The sequence below is a fragment of the Tupaia chinensis genome, unplaced genomic scaffold (assembly GCF_000334495.1).
Source record: "Tupaia chinensis unplaced genomic scaffold, TupChi_1.0 Scaffold000292_1, whole genome shotgun sequence".
Taxonomy (NCBI): domain Eukaryota; kingdom Metazoa; phylum Chordata; class Mammalia; order Scandentia; family Tupaiidae; genus Tupaia; species Tupaia belangeri.
The window spans coordinates 3,939,052-3,962,406 of record NW_006159777.1 but is presented as its reverse complement, the minus strand read 5'-3'; the positions used below and the strand labels follow the sequence as shown (position 1 = coordinate 3,962,406).

The following is a 23,355-nucleotide window of genomic DNA, read 5'->3' as shown; positions in this document are numbered from 1 at the left end:
GACGTCCTGCGGTGCCGTGGAGCCGATACTCTCCCTGTTTCTCCACTCTCTGGATACTTTCTTCCCTGTCTCTTGTGGGAAGGAACGAAGGCAGGGAGGGAGGGAGAGAGGAAGGGAGAGGGGGGAGGGAGGCTAGAGGGTGGGGTCAGGGAGGGGGGGCGAGAGGGGATGCTGAAACAGTCTATCCACACAGGAGGTGACATCCTGACCAGCCCTCCAGGAAGCCTCCCCTTCAGCACAGCACGAGCCCGCACCTAGAGGTGAGACCAGCTTCCCACCCAGCCCACACGCCTGCAGTTCCGGCCACTGCCAGGCCCTAGGGGGGAGGGAGGCTAGAGGGTGGGGTCAGGGAGGGGGGGCGAGAGGGGATGCTGAAACAGTCTATCCACACAGGAGGTGACATCCTGACCAGCCCTCCAGGAAGCCTCCCCTTCAGCACAGCACGAGCCCGCACCTAGAGGTGAGACCAGCTTCCCACCCAGCCCACACGCCTGCAGTTCCGGCCACTGCCAGGCCCTCTTCCACACTCAGACGTGCCTCCTTCCCTACGGCTTCCATGGAGACAGGTAAACTTCCTAGGGACCTGCTGTCCAAGGTGGGAAGGAAAGGAGTCCCATGGAAACAGCAGTCCCCTTGGCCACATCCAAGCAAATGCCAGGGGACAGTGCAGAGAGAACAAAGGAGGGGCCCTCAGGGCCCTTCTCTGGCCCGCGAGTCCGTAAGGGACCTGCTGCTGCCCCACACAGGCCGGGCTCCTGAGCGCTGCTCTCGCACGACTGCGCCAGGACCACGCAGGACGCACAAAGAGCTCTTACTCGCTTTGCGGGAGTGATTGTTCCAAAGTTTACATTGCTCTTGAACGTTGGTTGGTTTTCCTTGCCAAAAAAGAACCCTGCAGTGTCCCTGAATGCAAGGGAAGGACCCAGCACGCTCACGGTCTGATGGACACCTCCACGCTCCCGCTGTTTGTCCCTACCCACCCAAACAGTGTCTGTGCAACAAACATGTCCAGAGAAAATTCCGGGAGAGCCAAGGCCTAGACCACACCCCGGGCTCACAGCCCCACCGCTATGCAGTCTCTAGTTCCCGAAGCCGCTGCCATCCCACGGAGAAGACCCCGTTGGCACGCTGAGCCGCTTGGGGCCTGCTCAGGCAGGCTCGTCACATGGTTCCCAGCACGTGCGGCCCGCATGAGCGAGGAGCTGGCTGTCCCCGAGCAGAGCCTCCCTCAAAGCCCAGGCTCTCAGACTGCAGTGTCCTTTCCCTGGGATCTTCCCTCACTCAGCACTACTGTGACGACGCTGCCACTCCGGGAGGGAAATCAGTAAGAAGGCGAAAGAGACACGAGGCTTACTCTAATGTCAGGGCGTGGCCACCGAGGACGCGTCCTGGGCAGCCAGCCTAAGGGAACTACCGCAGAAGGCGCGGCGTGCAGACCACCCAGGCCTTAGGAGAGGCTGCTTGGCTCTGTGCTCAGAAAGACCCAAGAGTAGGCCAGGGAGAGTCCCTTGACACCAGACCACAGGCACAGCTCTCGGGACCAAGTCGTTACCGCTCAGTTCCCCGGATGTGGAGAAGGGTCCAAAGTACGCGTTGCCTATCACTGTCAGACCCGACCCATAGGACAGAATGACACTGCTTGCTTCCAAAACTTGCCAGCTATTCATAAGCCAAGTGGCTTGAGAGCCGAGGACCTCTTAGAGACTTCACCCCGCTTCCCCCCAAAAGAGTGTGCCGCCCGGCCCGGGGCAGCGCTGCCAGTGCCTGCCTTGTGCCGAGCCTGCCCAGCACGGTGCCCACAGAGGCTGCATACCTGTGTAGCCAGCCAGGGCCGCGGCAGGGATGACAGGCTTGTCCTTGTTGAGGTCAGCACGGTCGCGCACATAGTCCTTGAAGGTGCCCTTGGGCTTGTGGCTGGGCAGGGCAGCGGGATAGTCCTCGGAGTCGAAGCTGTCGTAGGACGGCACGCGCTGCAGACTGCTGACGGACGTCTGGCTGCTCCAGGACTGCGTGAGGCGGTCACAGCTGTCGTAGCTCTCCATGCTCTCGAAGGAGTCCTGGCCCCCGAGCTTACCTGGAGGGAAGGAGGAGGTGGGAGGAGGAGGGGAGGGTTGGGACCGATGGCTCACCAACTCTGCAAGGAAGATGGAAAAGGGGGCTCGCAGGAATGGGAGCCCTGGGGGCCGTGGGTCTCTGAGACGGGACGTTGTGCAGCACGCCCTGCCACACCCCTGCCTGTCCTGGCTCAGGGTCCCGACGCCCGGAGCCAAATGCTCACGACCAGCACAGTGGCAGCCACGTTCGGAGCCTCAAGGCCGCTACAGCCAGAAATCGGGAAGTCGAGAGCCATACACATATTTTTGCGTTTCTGGCTGAGGTTTTAAATCTGATGAAGAACAGAGACCCCCAGAACAGCGTCAGGCTGAGTCCCCTGTTTCAACTCAAGCCAATGAGATGAGTTCAAAAGGCCCAACTCGGCAACATAGTTTGGTCCTAAGGAAAAAAATTTCCATTAAACTAAGAGCAGATTGACCTTGCTTAACCTTGGAACCAAAGTGCTATTTTTCAGCATTCTTCCCAAATACTATTTTAAAAGGAAATACATGGACCGCCTCTATGTCTTTGCATATAGGGAAGAAGTTAGGAGATGCTTTTTTCCAGGAGTTAAAGACACTATCACTCTTCTAAACAGAAAACCACATTCTTTATCCCCTCCAAGTACAATTCTGTGCTTGAAATTGATGCTTCACTGAGGAAGCGTGGCCAACGAGAACAGAGCCCAGTAAAGAGTTAAGGCCCACGGGGCAGTGTCAGACATCTCTTCTCGGTACCCTGAGAGTCGCTTCAGGCATTCTTAACTGACCACAAGATCATGCAAGTTCATTAATTTCCCAAACCAGGTTATACACAGCTGTGACGGTTACACAACAGCTCCTGGAGAACTTTCCACTGGCAAAACCGCCATGGGGAGGAGGCTTACGCAAAAAAAAAAAAAAAAAGTTGAAGAAAACGAATGTATCTAAGAGCTACGAAGGATCACAGAACGTTTTCTACCCTACACTTTCCTGACCGGCACGGAGACCAAATGACCACTACACTTTCCTGACCGGCACGGAGACCAAATGACCACCTTCCAAGTCAGCACAGCCAAGAGGGGACGGGAGGTGAAAACAGACAGGTAGAAGCCCATCAACTTCAACTCGTAACATTCGCAGAGGCTGGCCTGGGAATGTCCAATCCCAGAAGCTGACCTCTGCAGCCTATTTCTACATGGCCAGCGCATCTCCCCATTAAAATAATAAAATCCAAATGTGTACAGGTGCCCAGACTGAAACTAAATATATAAGAAAATGGGTTGTGCTCCCCCCAAAAAGAAATCCAGATAACAGGCATTCGGCCAAGGATGTGCTGTCCATAGACTCGACTGCGGTAGACTTCGCCTCCCTCCCGAGGACTCGCGTCACGGACGAGTGGTGTTGCTCCATCTCACTGCTTCTTCTACCCATCAACCCCACGGACAGCAACCTCCAAGGGCGGACGGAAGAGCTTTCTGGAGTCCTCCCTACCCGGTCTCTGTCACAGAGGCCACTTTTCAGTATTGTTAAAGGTGGAGGAGTTGTCCCTTCCAGAAATCCACGTCGAAGGACTCAGGGAAACCACCCACGGCCAGAATGCCATAGCCTGCTTTTAGCAGAACAGGACATTTTGTGGCATCTCATAAAAAGGTGTTTGTTCATACCAACTATTGATTTTAGTAGTCATTCAATTTCTCTGTGAGACAAACACACTAAAAGCCTAAGAAAAAGAATCTATATTTTCATGAAGAAACACCCCACCCAGCCACAGATATTCAGGTAGTATTTATGCCTAGGCCTCTGAAACGCCTCTGTGGCTATCAGCCATTTGTATATTTGGAAGCCAAGGAGGCTGGACTTCCCACATGCAAGACAGTGAGTTTGCGAGGAGCCCCGCCGGGGGGCGCTGCCCAGACCACGGCCGCTCTGATGGCCTCTCCCAGCCACACACCCTGCGGGAGCTGCATCCGCAGCAGGTGCGGCTTTCAGGTCTTCACGCGGGCTCCTTCTCACCCTGGAGCTATGATCCTTCGTTTATGGGCATTCCTCCAAAACGAATTGGGTCCAACTGAATTAGACACTCAGCTCCCTACTTACTGTCCATGCAGGGACATGCGTGTCCCATGGGACGGCATGGGAAGTTTGCTGATCGGGGCCTTGGTGAGGTCCTTCCAAGCCTGGCTAACTCCGTGGAACAGAACTGAGAGCCCTCGGAACAGGAGACGGGGGTCACGGCAGCCTGCAGGACGGGCAGGGGCAGAGACAAGGCACATCCAAAGGAGCCGGGCACAGAGGGGCTCTGTGCGCTCCCCAGGGGTGGGCGCTGTGGCCTTCATCGCACACGGCATGGCAAGGCTCCATCCTGACCAGTAGCCCTCTCAGAGCACCAGTCTGCCCCAGGCCCTGCCAGTGGCTCCTCCCCTGGGCGGAGGGGACTCCTCCTCTCCAGATTCTGAGCCCTGGAGCTTGGATGGAGGGAGAGTGGGGCCCAGAGAAATTCCTCATGCCCATTCGTAAGGGCCACTTTTGGTCCAGTCATTAGGGGACCAAAACCGAGAAGAAGAGAGGCAAAAGGCCAGTTATGCAAACACCAGGCAGAGGCAGCCTTCTGATACCTGGCAGTCGGTCTGCCCGAGTTAGGGCGCCGCTGAGCCCGGACTCCCAGGCTCAGCTCCCTGCAGGAAGGCACAGGGAGCCCTGAGGAGTGGGGTTAGTTCCCTGACCTGCCTGACTGCCTGAGAGCAAGGACACACACACACACACACACACACACACACAGTGTGTACGTATTTAAATAGACAGGCACCCAAAAATAAAAGAGCCAGAAAGGGGAAGACAGAAGCGGCCCCACCCATGCCCTGCAGCCTGGAACACAAACACCCGGCTGGCAGGCAGGTGGCAGGCCCTGAGTCTGCAGGACGGGCCCTGAGTCTGCAGGACGGGCCCTGTGCAGAGCCTGCAGGTTATCCCAAGGCCGCCCGGGGAGTGTGCGCCGACAGGGCAGAAGACGACACATGGCCACAGGCCTGTGCTGAGCTTCAGAGAGGCTGCCTGTGGGCTCTCAGGCAGGAGCCTCAGGGTGGTTTCACCCCGCCGGCTCCCCAGCAGAGATCACCAGCAACATCGACCCAGGCTTGCTTCTGGGACCACAGGCCCTGCCCACCGGTGGGCTGGCTCTCACCCTCCCTCTTCCTGTTCGCCAGTCTTTCCCATTATCCACCAGAAAGTCAACTGTTCCAACTCTGAACGTGGGCACTTCCTTCCAGGTGTACAGACCCCTCCACCTCACAGCCTGATGCTACAAGTGAGCACGTGCCCAAATTCGGGTGTTGAGCCATTTTAACAGGATTAAGGGGTTGAAAACTTGATCCAATTACGGTGTCCTTTGGGAGGAGATGAGGACCAAGCTCGTGCACGGTTGACCCCTGGTGGGATTTCAGACAGGGAAGACGGCAGGCAGGGCCTCATCACAGCTGCCACGCTCTGCCCGGCGCTCACAATGGGGTCGGGCTCTGCAAGGCGCCCACCAGATGTCACCTGGACCTTGGACCTCCACGCCGCGAGCTGAGTAAGCCTCTACGTTTACAAATCACCCAGTTCCAGGTACTTTCTATTATTAGCAATAAAATTGACTAGAGCAATCACACTTTGCTCAGAAATGAAACTGTCTGCACATCGTACTGGATGGGGTATGCTCTGGGCATGTCCTTACAGCGGGGATGGGCCTTATTCACCTTTTCTGCTCAGTATCAGCAGCGTGGCATCACTGCGAGCCTTCACCACTAAAGTAATAGTCAAGTCAACAAGGAGACCTCCTTTGGAAGCCTCCGGCGGCCTCTTTCCCCAGTCCTCCAGCTAAATACCCACTCGTCCCACACTGCCGATGGCAGCTCCAAACAAGCTACTGAGTCGTCCAGAGCACAGAGGTCACAGGGGCAACAATCCCAGGCCAGGCTGCTGAGGAGCTTCCGGGTCCCCTGCCTGGACATCTGCTCTGCCCCACGAAGACTCCAGAGGAACACCAGGGTACACACAAAGCTTTGGGTTTTCCGGAGTCACCTGGACCATTCTGACCTGACTCTGTCCACCTCAAGCAAAGTGCAACATAACTAAGGTGGGGTCTCCAGCCTCTGGCCACAGACTGGGGCCACCTGTGGCCTGTTGGTGCCACTCCCAACCCCCCCATCCCACCCCATCCCTAGGCCGCATAACAGGAGGTGGGCAGTAGCCACACCAGTAAGGTTGGTCTGTTTGCGGCCACGCCCCATCCCTTGCATTGCAGCCTGGGACCTGCCTCCTGACCCGCTAGCAGTGGTTTCGGATTCTTATGGGAGCAGGAACCCTACCGCTGAGTGACAGTTTCATGGTGCACCAATGCTGGGACAGTGGTGGGAATGGGGTGCACAGTGGGTATGGTCCTTGTGTCACCCCGGGACCAACCTCCTGATCACTCCTCACCCCAGTCCACAGAGGGATTAACTTCCATAATCCTCCACAATCCCTCCCTGGACAGGGGTGGGAGAGAGGCAGTGGTCGCCAACCCTCCAGGGATGCTAGTCCCACATGCCAGGAAGGCTGGGGACTGCTGCCTTTAAAAATGCCCAAATTGAACTTCAGAGTTCTTACTTGAGCAAACTATTTTACCCAAGGAAACCATTTGGTTGTTTATCTTGCCAGAATCGAATGTTCGCCTGGACCCATGATCTCTGTCATCATGAGGGATGATGACGGAAAGTTTCACTATCCAGACACCTGAGACAGGAAGGCTGGAACTGAGGAATCAGCAGGGCTAATTCAAGAAAAAACGGGACCTGAACACCCACCAAGTTGGTCATTCTCAGAGGCCTCAGAGCTTGGAGAAGAGAAAAGGGACCTACCACGACTGGTCCTGCCCATGCACATGTTGTCTGGGGTCACGACTTCCTGTTTGATGGCAAAGTAGTCGGTCTGCAAGGCGTCAGTCTGAAGAGGGTCCCGGAGAATGACGGAGGGGTAGTCATTCTCATACTTGAGGGACAGGAGCTCCTCGGAGCTGATGGGGTGCAGCGTCTGGTAGGACTCTGTGATGAAGCTGGGCTCCGAGAACTCTGACGGGGGAACGCACTGAGCATGCTCGATACCATAGCCTGGAGACAGAGAAGGTGTCCGACTGGAGAGGGGAGAATCGCACCCAACATGGCCAGTCACCACCACCAGCGAGGTCCCAATGAGCTGGCTACCTCTGAGAACGAGGAGAGTATTGTAAGTCAGAAGGGACTGGGTTTTTAGCCGTGCTCCACTACAGAATAGTTATGGCTCTTGACAAAATAGCTCGTTTTCCTGGCTTAATTTCCTCACTCACAAGAGAAGGGTGATTGCAATCTTTCTCAGAGCACTGGGATCACTATCCAAGGAGTCTTCCAGGAAAATGCCTCCCAGCACTTCCGCCACAGTGTGATACCTAGCAGCTAATGCCCTTGCTGTCACCTAGCAAGGACAAATCCTAAGAGTGAAAAGACAAAGTGAAAACAAACCTGCTCAGGACTTCCTCTGAAGCCAAGGTTGTCAGGTAAGAGCAACCCTCCCCTAATTCTCTTCCTCCCGCCGCCTTTCCAGTATGGCTTAGTATCTTGTACTAAAAGAAGGAAGCTGTGTTTTCTGGAATAGAATTAGAGGTTGCATGGCCTACTCTTAAAGAAGGATCTCGAAGGAAATGCTGTCCTCTCCACTAGCAAAAAAAGAAAGAGCAATCCTTAACCAACCCTCAGACAGCCACCACAATGCATGGTTTCACAGAACGTCAGAAGTTTGGGGGTCAGGTGCTGTTCTCTCTGCATGACTGTCACGGTGACATGTACTAGAGATCCTTCACTGTAGGAACTTGCAGGTTAATAAAACATGTAAATAGGTTGAAACCTGGTACTTTTTTTTTTTTTGAGAGGTTTTTGTTATATGTTGTGTGCGCTCGCCAGACAGACAGAGAGAGAGACAGAAAACGAGAAATCATCCCCCGGGGGGGATGGCCACACCGAAATCCCTTCTCCATTCTCCTCTCAGGATCTTGGGCACGCATTCACATGCACCTGGCGTGATTTTAAGGCACTGGGTCTGGGACTCAAACCACAGTCGACTACATGGGAGTCCAGCGACATAGTCATTACACCAACTGCTGGTCCCAAACCTGGTACTTTGTGAAAAAGAATAAAATAAGTAACAAAGAAGAGTCTGCACTTAAGAAAGTATCTTCCACAGAATTACCAGGACCGAGTCTTAGATCAGCTCTGCTGGGCCCTTGCCCAGGTGAGAGGTTTTTGTTATATGTTGTGTGCGCTCGCCAGACAGACAGAGAGAGAGACAGAAAACGAGAAATCATCCCCCGGGGGGGATGGCCACACCGAAATCCCTTCTCCATTCTCCTCTCAGGATCTTGGGCACGCATTCACATGCACCTGGCGTGATTTTAAGGCACTGGGTCTGGGACTCAAACCACAGTCGACTACATGGGAGTCCAGCGACATAGTCATTACACCAACTGCTGGTCCCAAACCTGGTACTTTGTGAAAAAGAATAAAATAAGTAACAAAGAAGAGTCTGCACTTAAGAAAGTATCTTCCACAGAATTACCAGGACCGAGTCTTAGATCAGCTCTGCTGGGCCCTTGCCCAGGTCCCCGACCCGAGAGAGGCAAGGAGGGGGCGGGGTGCGTGAGGAACTTACTAATGAAGTAGTCCGAGGTGTAACGGGATTCGGGGTAGGCAGCGTTGACTCCATTAACTTGATAGGGCTTCACGTCCTCTGCAACAGATGGAGCAGCGGGGGAAACAGAACGTCAGCACGCAAGTCATGCTTGGCCTCCAAGGGTCTCAGGTGCCAGGACCACAATGACCTCAACCCCTTTTCTAAGAAATCTGTGTGTTCATTGACTGAGTTGGTGTCTGAGTCGGCCCTGACTGGGGCCTTGTCTGGAGATGAGATCACAGAGCAGGGCTATGTTACGATTTCGGTAGCTGCAAAACGGGGCTTACTATCTTGGAAAGGGAATCCGTGAGTAATCGCCGAGGGCTGGGCATTCAGCCTCATTCTCATTCTCGATGCATTCCCACTGTGTGGGGCTGTGCGTGCGTGTACATGTGTGTGCGTGCGTGTGTGTGTGCATGCACATGAGGGGGTGTATAGCACACTGCATCAGAGCCAAAGGCTTGGGGATCCCTCGAAAAGTCACCGAGATCAGTCCTCAGTCTTCAAACTGACCAGTCTCAAAACTTTTCAAGAACAAATTGCAGTCCTTAGGCAGGCAGACTTAGAGCCTCCACTTCCTCTAAGGGATGCCTTGATTTGGTTTTGTTTTTTCACTGCCTTCATATTTCGAGTTCGGGCCCAGACAAGGAGCCGGGCACTGATAAGGTGACTCCCTTTGGTGACTATGACAGGCCCATGGAAGGGAGAGGAGGGCAGCAGTTGCCACCTCTCTAAGAATGAGCAGAGAAGACCACAGTGTGCAGCTGGGGACAGAGAGGCTCCCCTCTGAGCCAGGAGATGGGGGCTTGCCATCCCTCTGCAACCAGGAGGGTGGCCTCGGACTCTCCGAAGCCCTGGCCCGACCTACCCATCCTAAGAAGCAGACTTAGAGAGAGAGTGGAGGTATGGGCTTTTCCTCAGGTATTTGATAGCTTGCTGGGAGCAAAGACTGATGGGAAAACAAGTTTATGCCTGCATAGAAAAACAGCTCCCAGTTGAGATAAAAACTGATTAAATTTTGCTTTCGGGGCTTATCAGATTCAAACAGTCCCTGCCCCTGCCCTTCCACCCGCCCCCCAGCAGCTCTTCTCTCCGGAGCTGGAGCTGCGTCCTTAGGTCTCCCTGCAGAGTGGAAGCTGCAGTCACGCCAACAGCTGGCCCTGTCCTCTGAAGGTGCCTCTTCAGGAGGTTGCTTCCCCAGCAAATGCAGGCAGGGGACGGGACTTCTGTTCTCACACACCCCGAGTTAAACCCTGAGTCTCTTCAGTTCCTTTGCAGGGAGGACACACCTGTCCCAGAGGCTCAAAGCTCCCCAGGGTCTATTACCAATATGCGAAAGCTACAGGATAGCCACTTAGGTTTTAGGACCAGGAAGTTAAATGAGTAAAAGTTCATAGGCTCAATAACACCAAGTATATCAATAAATTGAAAACAGAAAACCAAGTTTAAGGAAGTGACCCAGGCTAGGAAGCCCTGACTGAGCCTCGTTTCACAGGGTGAGGACGACCATCACACTTGCCCTTCTCCGCTCACGGGTTATTCCGATAATCCCAAGGGAAAGTGGATAGCAGGCACTTGGGGACTAGGAGACCCCACGGGTACTGACAGTAACTGAGCAGTCGGACTGACACCTAACTCTGCCTGTGACGGGCCGAGGGGAACGCCGTTACAGACGTGCCTGGGTGCACAGTCAGGCTCTGCTGCAGGTGGAGAGGCCCACCGTGCACTGGGCTCCCCCGGCGGGCCGGTGTCCACACCCAGAGTGGCACCCATGCGGCTGCACCGGGCGGGCTCGTTCATCCGGGCCACGGGAGACGCCGCTCGGGCTTTGCTGCACTATTTTCCAACAGAAGCTGAAGAGGAGTAAAGATAACACATGGGCCCAGAGGAATCTCCTGGGTCCCCGTGAGCGCTGCCGAGTGGAAAGCCCTGAACAAAGGCAGGCATTATATGGAAGCGGAGTGCTAACCCTGAGCTCTCGCCTTCCCCGGCGCCTGCACCCAGGGCTGGAGCGGTGACCACAGGCAGGGTGGGCCTGGGTTACAGAGGGCAACGGGCGTCTAGCCTTACAGTCAGCTGGAGGGCACTGCTGACTGCTGGTAACTGCGATTTATTTTAAGAAGAAATTCAGCAAAATAAGTGCAAAAACACCCAGGTTTGCTGCCTGCTGCCGTTTCTGTACTCAGCCGGGGCTGTGGTACATGAGTCACTGGTCCAAGCCAGTTGGAAGAGGTGATAGGGGAGGCCGTGTCCCTGCAAGGGTGCAACACAGCGTCCTGACCTGACCCCGGCTTCGGCTCCAGATGTGAAAGGTGTATTGGGCTACCCAGACAGCAGAGAAGCCTGCCTGCGAACAAGCCCCAAGAAGTCAGCTTTCCTGTGGGCGTGACGTGGCACTGCACAGCCACGGATCAAGGGCTGTGGACTAAGATGGCCTGGGGACAAAACCTTCCTGGCTTTGGGCACCACTGGCACGAACAGTGCACAGCTCTGAGACAGGCTGGGCTCAGGACCCTCAGACCGCGAGGCTTCAGGAGTGGAGTCTTGCCAAGGAGCACAGTCTGCCCCGTGGCACGCAGAGCAGAAGAGCCTTCTGTGCACCTGCGACAGGCCAGGTAGTGTAAGGATACCACTGGGAAATCTCCGAGCACTTCCCTGTCCACTCCCTGCCTATGTCTGCAGCCTGCGCACCACCCTCTCCCTCCCCCATGCTTACCTTTCTGCAGGATCTCTAGATGTTCCCACAAGATGTCCCCAACGAAGTCTGGGGCCAGCTCAAGAAAGCAGTCTTTTCCCAGGCCACACAGGGCCGCTCCATTCATACAGAACTTCTGGAAGTCCACGCCCTTGAGGCTGAACTCATTCACAGCCCACATCACCCAGTCCCGGACGTGGGTTTCTGTCCACTGCCTGGGGTCTGAGGGGAGAGAGGAGACGAAGATCCGGGTCAGGCTCCGATGTCTTACCTGTCCTCAGAGAGGACATGGGGGACCTTCCATGCCCAGCTGAGGGGACACCTTCACAGAGCTAGGGAACACCCGGATGGTGACACGTGCTGCTGGACCTTTCCCCCTCCACAGCCCGGCTTTGCTCCTGGGCACCCAGGAGGTCACCACTGTCACCAAGAATAACAGGAGAGTCGTCTCTGCACCCCACACATCTTCCCCCTCACTGGTCATCCCCATTCGACCTTGTTAAAAGCCCTAGGGACCAGCAGTTAGTGTAATGGCTATGTCACTGGACTCCCATGTAGTCGACCGCGGTTTGAGTCCCGGACCCGGCCGCTTAAACTCATGCTGGGCACGTGTTTGTGTGTGCCCAAGATCCCGAGAGGAGAATGGAGGAGAAGGGATTGCGGCGTAGTCATCCCCCCCCGGGGGGGTGGATTTCTTGCTTTCTGTCTCTCTGTCTCTCTCTGTCTGTCTGGTGAGCGCATGTTCCCTATAGCAAAAACCTCTCCCAAAAAAAAAGGCCCTGGATGTGGAGCCAAGGGCTCCGGCAGTGGTTTTAGACACACACCCACCTCTCTCTGCCCTTCACTCCTAGAATACACCTCTCCAAAAGCCATAGGAAACACATACTATCAATAACTATGTGTGAATTTCAACATTTTTTGCACCAAAAGGAATTCATGCTTGAACCCCGTTTTCCGACCAAGTTTCTGAAGTCCCCTCATACACCCGAATGTCCAATGAGTCTCACCCTCACTCAGAAGAGCAGTGAGAACCACACGCCTGGTCGTAAGTCCCCCGACAGTGCTGGTATTGCACCGTCACCAGGGGCCCGTGTCCCACCCACTGCCTGCAGGTCTACCTGATCGCAGGCCCTGCTGAAGCAGCACTACAGGGACAACAACGAGGTCTTCACGAGTGACCCGAGAGCCCACGGCCACTCCAGTCACAGACCCTCTGAGAGCTCAGACCAATGGCAGGGCATGATGCCATGTCATAACTGCATGGAGGCCACCCCTTCAACCCCTAGGACGACTGCAGGAGACGCTGGAGCCAGGGGCCAGAAGGCTCTGCTCTGCCTGGACCCTGAGGTCGGCACTGCCGTCGGCTGTGGCTGAGATAAGGCGGGAACCATGGGAGAGGGGACAGACGCATGGACGGGCTGAGGCCACCTGACAGACTGCATGTCCCTCAGCCAGCAGAAGCAGCTGATCCAATGCAAGCAGCACCCTTCCTCGTGGGACGTGCTCTGGCTGCTCTACAGCTCCTGAGCGGCCTGCACTGCAGGTGTGTTCTCACCCTTCTCCGGGCTGACGACTAGTCTAGCTAGTGCCCAGATGGGCCCTCTCAGTAAGAGCTCCCAAGGGCACACACTTCATCGAACCGCATGGGAAACATTCCAGGAAATGCAGCTCACTCAGGCCATCCAATGGCAGCCCCGAGGGACCCCAAGACAGACTGCCCCAAACCGTCTGCACTTTGGAATCACTTGAGCTCCCAAAACACTGAGGCCGCCAGTGGTGAGATTCCATTGCTGTGAAATGTAGCCCAGGTGTGGGAGTTTTCAAAGACCCAGGGGTGACTCCAATAGGCAGACCAGCTGGGGACCACTGCCCGGGACCAGACGGCAGCCACAGTCTGGGAGGCGGAGGAGCGTCAGCCTGGGGGTCTGGGTATCTGTGAGCGTCTGAACACACACAGCAACAAGGTGGCTGCTGGCTCACACCCCTTTGTGCAAGGTGCACAGTGCTTGGCTGGACTCCCCCCACGCAGACGAGAACCTTCCCCAAGGGTCCGGGGGGCCTTTTCCAAGGACAAAATCATACCTTTTGGGATTCCCAGCCGCTGCTGCTCTTTACTGAAGCCACTGAAAGTAGCTTTCAAGGCCTGAGACATCATTTCTTTGCTGCTTGGAGTTAGGAGGGGGACATCCGCACATTCCATGTCTGGAAGAAAAAAGGCGTTTAAGTGGCCGCATTAAACAGGCAACTAATAAGACATCGAAGGGACGGGCAGGCTGAAAAAGGCAAGCTGAGACAAACAACCCGCTGACATCCTAACCAGAGCGGGAAACCTTAGAGGACCTTCCGCCAGGTACTAGTCCCCTTAAAAACACCTCGGACAGAGCATGCTCATTCTTCCTGCACCGCTCTCTGGTCCCCTGCAGCCCCTGCTGCCTGGCACATACCCTGAGAGTGTTAGTGTCACGACATCCCTTCAGATACCTGCGAACAGGACTAACACCCACTCATCAGCAAATAATTACTCATCACTGGCCATGTGCAAGGAATTCAAGAAACATCAGTAATAAAGACAGAAATGGTCTCTACCTCAAGAAGCAAGGTATTTGATTCTTGTTTTGGCTTTAGTCATTAAAAAAAATCTATTTTACATGATTCAACATTCAAATATATCACTAGAGCTCTGACAGAGAAATAGAAAGGCCTTTGCAAAGTTCATGGGGCTGACCCTGTTGGCTAGTGGTTAAAGGAGCCAGGTCCCACATGGCCAAGTGAAGTTCCAATCCCTGCCCTGGCTGCTAGAAAAATGCACTTGGCACATATACGCGTGCATGGGTGCCCAGAAATCTGAGACAAGGAGAAATGGAGAAGAGATCGCAGCATGACACACTCCACGGAGGGATGTTCTCTCTCTTGTGAGAGAGATAGAGAGCAGGCGTACATGTGCCCTCTGGCAATTAGGAAAAAAGCTTATGGGGGCCAGCAGGTGGCATTGTGATTAAGATGCTGGACCCCCACATGGCTGACTGTGGTTCGAGTCCTGGACCTCGCAGCTTGCTTTCTCACTTTCTCTCTCTCTCGCTCTCTCTCTCTCATGAGTGCATATGCCCTAAAGCAAATTTTAAAATAATATTAATAAATAAAATAAAGTATATTGAAAATGCACATTATGAAAAAACAACGAATGGGGACCAGCAAGTGGCGTGGTGGTTAGGGCGCTGGACACTCCCATGTGGCTGACCACAGTTCAAGTCCCAGACCTGGCAACTTTCTCTCTCTCTCTCTCTCTCTGGTCAAATGTAAATAAAGTGAATAATAAATAAAATGAAAACAAATAATTATTTAAAAAAAAAAAAACAATGAATGGATTTCAAAAATTTCCTGCACCAAATGAACTCCCACTTTAATCCCATTTCCGTGAGGTTTCTGAAGCCCCTCACACGAGCTGCAATGTTTACAGGGCAGAAGGCCCTGAGAGTCTGGAGAAACCAGGAAAGGCCTCCCCTAGGAAAAGAGGATGCCTGGGAGTTTAGGAAGGAGAGGGCATCCCAGGCCAATGGCTCTCAAAGTGCCAGCCCCAAGCATCTACATGTGTGTCACCTGGAAACTGATAAAACGCAAATTGTCAGCCCCACCCCAGACACCCCAACCAGTGCCTACAGGGTGGAGCCCAGAAAGTGGTGTTAACACAGCATCCTGGTGACTCAGGTGGTCTGACGGCACGACCCCACACACAGAGCAGAGCTGGAGGTTATGGGGAGGCAACAAGGCCACTGCCTGAGGCTGGCGGTCTGGGGCCCACTGGCTGAGAAGGGGCTGGGGAGGGGACCCAGGACTTGGCAAGGAGCCCACCGTCCGCCACAGCGAGATGAGCAGCCCTCAGGAGCTGTGGGCACAGAACGGGAGGGCGTGTCTGCGCTCAGATCACACCAACCTTCGGAGAAGGGACATAGGAAGGCTTGCCATGCGGCAGTGGCTTTCCCAGGGAAGGTGGGCGTGCGGGTAACCCAGGGAGACAAACTGGAAGTGCACGAGGAGGCAGACTGCAGAGCTCCATTGACCCGGGGCAGAGAGAGGAGAGGCCAGACCCGCAGACTTGCTGCACCATGCTGCACCACGCAGCTCTGCGTTCGCCTCGGGCACAATCCCCACAAAAGTGAGGAGCACAGGCGTGACAGCGGCCTTGCTGTGACCTTCTGGCAGCAAGGCACTTTCCTGCAGAGATTTCTAGAGGTTTGCCTCTTCATGGGATCGCATGAACTGGTCCTAAAATGACTGAGGGGGACTAGCCATTTTTAAACCTTGGCTGGTTAAAATATATATATATCTACATATCTATCTATCCCAGGGCACACATCATGTGCTGTTGACTGAATAAAATGGCATCGTATAAAAGGAGGCACTCGGGGACCTCCAAAACAGGGCAAACACATGGCACCCCAACGTTGGGGTATGCGGAAGCGGCACTGCACAGGATGGGGGCAGGGCAGGCGGCCTCTCCTCGCTGCGTGTGTGACGCTGCCAGGGAGCCCTCCAGAGCTGCCCCCCAGGCCTTGCCATGGCAGGGACCCTGAAGGCCCAGGGAGTGGTGAGTCCGGGTTGCCCTGGGACGTGCCCAAAAACTTCTAGTGGAAAAATCAACATGCTTCCAGGAAAGTTGACAAAATGATGGAAAATCCCAGATTGTGAGGAAGAACAAAAACGGGGGAGGGGACAGAACGTCGATTACGTAACAGCCTTTGAACAACGGAGTCATCACCATGAGTCACTACAGAGCACGCCGAAGCGCCCTGGCCCCCATGCCAAGTTCAGGAACAGCTAAGCAGCAGGTCTAGAAGCGCCTCCCCGGGCAGTAGAAGCCAGTCCTGCTACAGAAAGCGGCTCTGCAGTCGCTGCCTCTGAGAAAGCCACATGTGGCCCTCCAGCTCCCAGCGCAAGGCTAAGCATGAGCCAATCAGCAGACCTTCAGAGGGTTTTCAGCTTTTCAAACGTGCACCTTTCCTGCCCTCACCCCATCCAAAACAAATGCCTAAACTTGGATGGTTCGGGTTTTCGCGCCTGCTCCTTCCTGAGATTCAGGATTCGATGACGAGGGCTTGACCAATGGCAGAAATGTGCCAAGGAAATACAGGCCAGGCCAAAGGACAGCGTGGTCTGAACTGCAGCAGCCAGGAGCTTGGCTTCGTCCACACAGGAGACTCGGTGGCCTGATGCCGGCGTGATGTGGGGGTCACAGACGGGAGCCGAGAGCCCGCCCCCCCAGGTCTGCCTACCCTGGCAGCGTGGTCTTCCAGGTCCTCGCCAGGGAAGCAGCTGGGTTCCTTTCACCCACCCACATCAATGCCACGTCCAAAGCCCAGTCCGCTGCCCTCCACTGCAGCCCCCAGGGCCCGTCACCGGTGTGGGCAACGCACACGCCCATCTCTCGGCCAAGAGCTCAGAGCCCAGCTGGTGGACGCCATCCCCACACATGGGAAACCTGCGTTCGGACCCGACTCCAGGGAAGGCACGTCACTGCCCGTGGGCCCACAGGAGCCAGACAGGAAGCTACCCACATTCAAGAGGTGTGGCATTTCGGCTCGGAAGACAGCTGAGCCCTCTATCAGCAACGGGGCCCGTGGCCAGGCTGGCTCTTAGAACGGGTGAGCCCTGCACTTCGCGGGTGTGAGTAACCTGTCCACGGCGGACACAGAGCACGGAACTCCCAGGTGAAAGCCATGCAGACGTCCCCCGCGCCGCGCATCCCTGTGGCCGTCCCGCGAATTGCCCCGAGCCAACACCACGATGCAGTGAGGACACAGGCGGGGGGCCCCCGCCCCCCCACCTCGTCGCGGGCAACACGTGGGCGTGAGGGCCCGCACTGCCCCCCCCAGGAGTATCATCTAGAAACCACCCACCTCTCCGCGAGGGAATGAACCGTACCTTACGGAGAAACACAGAAAGTGCCTTTGTTACTAGTGAGGATACCTTAAATGTAAATAGCACATTTGTCTGGGACAACACAGTCGAGACGCCAAACACCGTGTCCCGGAAGCTGAAGACGAGTGTGCACGGGGGTACGTCATTTCCTGCCCGCAGCTAGGCCTCTGGACCCCGTATCTCGCCAGTCGACATAAGAATTACCCCCACTTCTAGGAGGAAAGTTGTGCAGAAACTGGAGAATAAACAGCGTCCCAAGATCCATAGGGTGGAGGCGAGGAGCAGGGGCCTGCCTGGGACCGGTGGGGACCCCAGAGCCCACAGCCTTCTCAGTGTAGCGGACGTGTGCTTACCCTAACCCCACTCCTGCATGCGTGTTTCCTATGAAGCACAAAAACCAGGGTCTCATTCACTTACGGGGGGGCTTTCAGGGAAAATGCATATTATGAAAAACCTATGCATGGATTTCAAAACTGTACCAAGGTAACCTCATTCTTTAATTCGGTTTTCCAAGAAGGTCCTGAAGTCCCCTGTATGGAACTCAGTTAAGAGCCATTCTGTTTCCAGGAAGCCCTTGAGCACGCCTCGTGTCTTCTCATGCCACCCCTTTGAGCTCTCTGAAGCTGACTGGCTCCTGCCAGCAATGCTACCTGCAGTTTGCACTGAGGCGGCCTCTGCCCAGCTAGAAGTCTAAGACACGTGACCACGCAGGCTCTCACCGTTCTCAACACAAGACGACGAGGGGACTGGAGGGTCTGAGGTCCCGCAGGGAAAGGGACACAGCCAAGGACAAGAAGCCCAGGGTGCACGCCCCAGTCTCAGGCCCACTGGACTGGGCCACGCCCGTGGGGATCTGAAAGACCCAGCTGTCCACACTGGGCAGTCACGGCCGCCAGCATGAAGCCCGTACCCTCCCACAAACAGCCACACATCTGCTCCCCGAATCTCACCCCCCGGGGCTGTGGGAACCACAGCGCTGCTGGGCCTCCATGTTACAGATGAGGCGACCAGGCGCAAAGACTGAGGGTGTGCCTGACAGCCCGGAGTTGGGAGCAACCGGACGGAGCTAGAAGCACGTCTCCCGCCTCTTAAACCCAGCATCTGCCACCGTATTCTACTGCAAAGAGCAATGGACCAGGGAAATGCACGCACAGAGCTGAGAGACAGGACTTCGCCTTTCGCAGACTAAAGATTAGATGTATTTAGAAAATAACTAACTGAAAACTACCCCAAGAAACCCTGAGTTTCACAAGGCTAGCCTCATGACGAAAAGCTACTTACAGAATAGACTGTAATCTTTTCATTTTTGAGACTAAGGGTGGCAGTGAGGTGGCCTCCTTCCACGGGAAGTGATGCAGGTAAGTGACAGCCAGCTGCCCTCCCTGCCAGTGTCCAGCCCGAGTCCCCCAGAGGGCAACAGAGTACCCAACACAAGCCGAATCAGTTCTTTCAGAAAGGCCGATTGCTTCTCAAGGCAAGACGAGACCGAGACGCCCACTGGTTCAAGCGGGCAGGAAGAATGGGCTGTCCCAAACCGAGAGCCGCGGTTCTGAGTCTGGGACCAGAGAGAAAGGGACACGAGAGCTGGGGCCGACCTGACTCCTCAGCGAAGCCCGCAGGTTCTAATCCTGCTCCAGTCACTATGGAATCGCCTGGGTGAGCCACTTACTCACCTTGACAGGTGGCATCTACAGCCCTGGTATGGTTTGAAATTTTTCAGTTGGCAATTTTCAGACACACACAAAAGTAAAGAGAAGAGCATAATGGACCCTTCGTCAGCGTCTCCCCACACTCCCAGGTTGTAGTCCATCTCTCTCTGCCCCTCTCTCTCCATCTCTCTCTGTCCCCTCTCTCTATCTCCCCTCTCTCTATCTCTCTATCTCTCTCCCCTATCTCTCTATCTCTCTCTCTCCATCTCTCTCTGTCCCCTCTCTCTCCACCTCTCTCTCCCCCTCTCTCTCCATCTCTGCCCCCTCTCTCTCTATCTCTCTCTCTCTCACACACACACACACACACACACACATTCCATTCCCTCTCCTGAGACAAGGAGGTTCGTTGTCTCAAAGTTTACAAGAAGTCAGTAAGCTCAAAGAAGAACACAGGGTCCACACAGCCCCCCTGGTGTCTCAGCCTGGCCCATGTGAAGAACACAGGGTCCACACAGCCCCCCTGGTGTCTCAGCCTGGCCCATGTGAAGAACACAGGGTCCACGCGGCGCCCCTGGTGTCTCAGCCTGGCCCACGTATCTCTTGCTGATCTCCCCTCTCTCTATCTCTCTATCTCTCTCCCCTATCTCTCTATCTCTCTCTCTCCATCTCTCTCTGTCCCCTCTCTCTCCACCTCTCTCTCCCCCTCTCTCTCCATCTCTGCCCCCTCTCTCTCTATCTCTCTCTCTCTCACACACACACACACACACACACACACATTCCATTCCCTCTCCTGAGACAAGGAGGTTCGTTGTCTCAAAGTTTACAAGAAGTCAGTAAGCTCCAAGAAGAACACAGGGTCCACACAGCCCCCCTGGTGTCTCAGCCTGGCCCATGTGAAGAACACAGGGTCCACACAGCCCCCCTGGTGTCTCAGCCTGGCCCATGTGAAGAACACAGGGTCCACGCGGCGCCCCTGGTGTCTCAGCCTGGCCCACGTATCTCTTGCTGGCCCTCTGACACCTGCTATAGCCACACTGCCCTAGCCTGGAAGTGCAGGGTTAGATCAGGGAGTGGATTTCCAGGCAGGTGGATAGGCCAGACCTGTGACCTGCCTCCTACCGGTGCACACACAGAGTCTAGCCTCCCGAGGGCACCGTGCTCGGGAACTTGCAGGAGTGAGGACTGGGGGACCTGGAGGCACCAAGCAGGCAGGAGGGCAGGAGGGAGGGCGGGCCTTGTGGGTGGGCCTCGCTCATCCCACTGCAGGAGAGAAGCCACCCCGACCAGCACAACAGGCGATGGCACTGCCCTCGATGCCCCTGGGAGGGTATCACTGCCCTCGGAGAGGCCGTACCCACGAAGATGCGAATGATCGCAGAATGCCACCCGACGCGGGACGTCGAAATCTCCGTACCGAAGGCCACACTGGGAGCAGAGCCGAGGGACCCGGAAGGGCTTCTTTCTCCTGCTTCCTATGACACACCGGAAACCCAGCTGCAGGGCTCCAGCTCGGGGCTGGCAGAGCCCACGAGCTTCCTGAGGTTCATGCCAAGCATATACCAAGGAAGCGAGGAGTCTCTCTGCGGCCCCACAGCTCCCTTTTCCTGACCCTAATGATGTGACAAGACCATGGGGGGAGCTGAGGGATAATGGCCACCCGGTCCACCACTATCCCTGCGAGGGGTCCCCTGAGACTCAGGCCAGTTAGGGAGACCTCCACCTGGCCCTGCCCGCTCTTCTGCCCAACCCCAAGTCACCCCCATGAAAACAGCTCCAGAGGAGGCAGAATGAGCTGTGCAGAAAACCCCCAGGTTCCCCACCGGTGACCTGCGTGACCAAAAACAGCTGGTCTCACGTCACAGCCCTGGCTCTGACCCGTGCACTCAGCGGAGGGAACAGGCCCAGCTGCCCACGCAGAGGCAAAGGCCTCCTCTCGGGGAAGCTGCCCACCGGCAGGGAGCACCTTCCGTGGACACAGCGCTCCGGCTGCAGGACAACCAGGAAGCCCGAGGGCCAGCAACTGGGCATCTGCAGGAAGTGACCTCAGGCTTCTCCCTCCTCCCGCATCCTTCCCTGCCCCACCCCCACAGGGAGCTTCAACACATTATTGCCACGGTGTCGTGAGGTCCTGGTGACCACCTGGCTCACACACTGTCGCAATGAGCCCTCGACCATGACGTGGTCGGGAAGCAGGAAGAAATGCACCAAGGCAGGCGGTTGTACGCGGCCGCAGGAGCTCAGACCTGCCAGGCCAAAGCGCTTGCAGGCGTGTTCCCAAACTCGGGCAGGCACCTGACGTGCAAGAGCTATTTTTAAGCACTGGATTTATTTCTTTCCTATCCCTTCACCATCCTCCACCTCACCAAATGTTTCGAAGTCAGAGCAAAACCCAAATCAATTCCAGGTGTTCAAGGAAACCCAGAGAGGCTCTTCCGTTCCAGGACTCGAGCCAGAAAGCAGAGCTGCCCCCTGGGCCCTGCAGCTGAGGCTTCTCACTCTTTCCTTAAAACGGTTCCAATTTCCCACCCTAACCATTGGGTAAAAGGCCTCGGAGAGGAAATGTCTGAATGAACGTCCCCGCTGGAAAGACGTCTCAATCGGCCATTTTTCTAGCAACCCTGGAAGTGAAGACCCGGGAAGTGGGTCTCAGAGGCTGGGGCTGCCTTCATTCTACAGGGGGCTATACCTGCCTTGCGGTGAGGACAGGGCCACGTATGTGCAAAAATACCAGTGTCTATACAGCAGGTACTCAGTAAGCAATGGAGACGTCCCTGAGCTGAAAGCGTTTTACAAAATAAAAGGACTAAGAGAGACTATCTTCTCCTAGAGACACAGCAAGGAAGAGTCTGGCAATTTCCCCGGTACAACCAAGCAAGTGGGAAAAATTTAAAAAGAACACAAACATTAGATTCTGAGTATAAATGAAAACTGGCATTACCTGAAAATGGCTCTGTCTCAGCATTAGTAACAGAACAGCCTGATTTCCACTAGTCCTGCAAGCTCCCAGGGAAATCCCTTCTGGAGTTACCACCACCTAAGACGTGTTTACACCAGGGCACTTCACAGTTGCTTGAACCCAGGGGAACTGAGGTGCCTTCCAGCATTAAAAACCTCCAGTGAAGGCCCCTTAAAATCAACGGGACACAAAGCGAGAGTCCAATTTTGCACACAAAACTCTTTTCCATATGTTCACGAGCTGCATTTCCCCTCCCTTGCTCACGAGCTGCATTTCCCCTTCCTTGCTCACGAGCTGCATTTCCCCTCCCTTGCTCACGAGCTGCATTTCACCTTCCTTGCTCACAAAGCCTTTAAATTAATGGAATCTGACCATGGAAATTTCCCAAACGTTGTAAAGATTGAGATCTGGATACTCTTGTGAACACCAACTTAAGCAGGGTACTTGGGACCATCAGTTCACATTCTTACACAGTCGTTTTAAGGCATTTACAAAGTGATGTACATGCTCCAGAGCCTTTCCTGGGTAGATAATTACATCCAACTCTCACCATAACACATGGCACAAATCCAGAATGTCCCAGAAGAGTGCGATATTTGTCGTGAAAAGCCCAGAGGCACCACCTGTGCACTGGTTAGGAGGAAACTGGCCCTTCTGACTCCACAGCTTTGCAGGCAGCCAGAGTGCGTCCCACATCCCACACTTCCGGGTGAGGCATGTCTGGCCGGCCTTCACCTAACACACGCTGACAGACTATAAGGCTTGCCAGTGTGACACAGGGTACCCCAGTTGAGGAGAAAAATGGAAAGTGCTTGATGTTCTGCATCTCGCATGGAGCCGTGCCAGCCTCCACTACTTCCAGTGCCACCGGCCTTTGCAGCCTGCCCTCTGAGCTCCTGGAGAAGCTGTGACTATCAGGCTGGCCAGTTTACTGCCATCTCACCCGATTCCCACCCGCAAGGTCATCACTGTTACTTGAACAGACCTTTACAGTTTAGGAAATGTCTTCTGGAATATTCTAGGATGATCTTCAAAACAACCAAGTTGGTAATTATCTCCATCACACGGGCAAGGAAAGGGGCTCACCAGGTCATTCGAGTGACTGACCCGAGACTGTCAGGTGATACACCCGAAGACTCCAACCCAAGGCTCCAGACTGTAAGCGGAAGCGCCTCCCTGCACCAATCTGCAGGGCTAGGGGCAGGCAGGCGGGACTGACAGTAAGGCAGCCTTCCGTCCTGTCTGCCATCTGCACTGAGAAACAGCTCCTGCTGGGGCAGGGACGGGCCTCCACCGCGAGCCACCCGCAGCAGCAGCTCGGCCCCTGGAGGCGGCTGGGCCCCCCCC

General features: G+C 55.3%; 1 protein-coding gene across 5 annotated transcripts in view; it reads right to left on the bottom strand.

The window, feature by feature from the left end:
- Positions 1–23,355, bottom strand: part of ETS1 (ETS proto-oncogene 1, transcription factor) — a 134,479-nt gene that overhangs the window by 17,922 nt on the left and 93,202 nt on the right. For 3 of the 5 annotated variants that reach the window (XM_027772700.1, XM_006150645.3, XM_006150647.3), the window contains 5 exons: positions 13,570–13,689; positions 11,509–11,709; positions 8,772–8,849; positions 6,953–7,201; positions 1,814–2,074 (listed from right to left, as the gene is read on the bottom strand). In XM_027772700.1, coding sequence (XP_027628501.1) covers positions 1,814–2,074; positions 6,953–7,201; positions 8,772–8,849; positions 11,509–11,709; positions 13,570–13,689 — 909 coding nt within the window. The remainder of the gene's footprint in view (positions 1–1,813; positions 2,075–6,952; positions 7,202–8,771; positions 8,850–11,508; positions 11,710–13,569; positions 13,690–23,355) is intronic. The other 2 variants (XM_027772701.1, XM_027772702.1) reach the window with 1 other exon arrangement.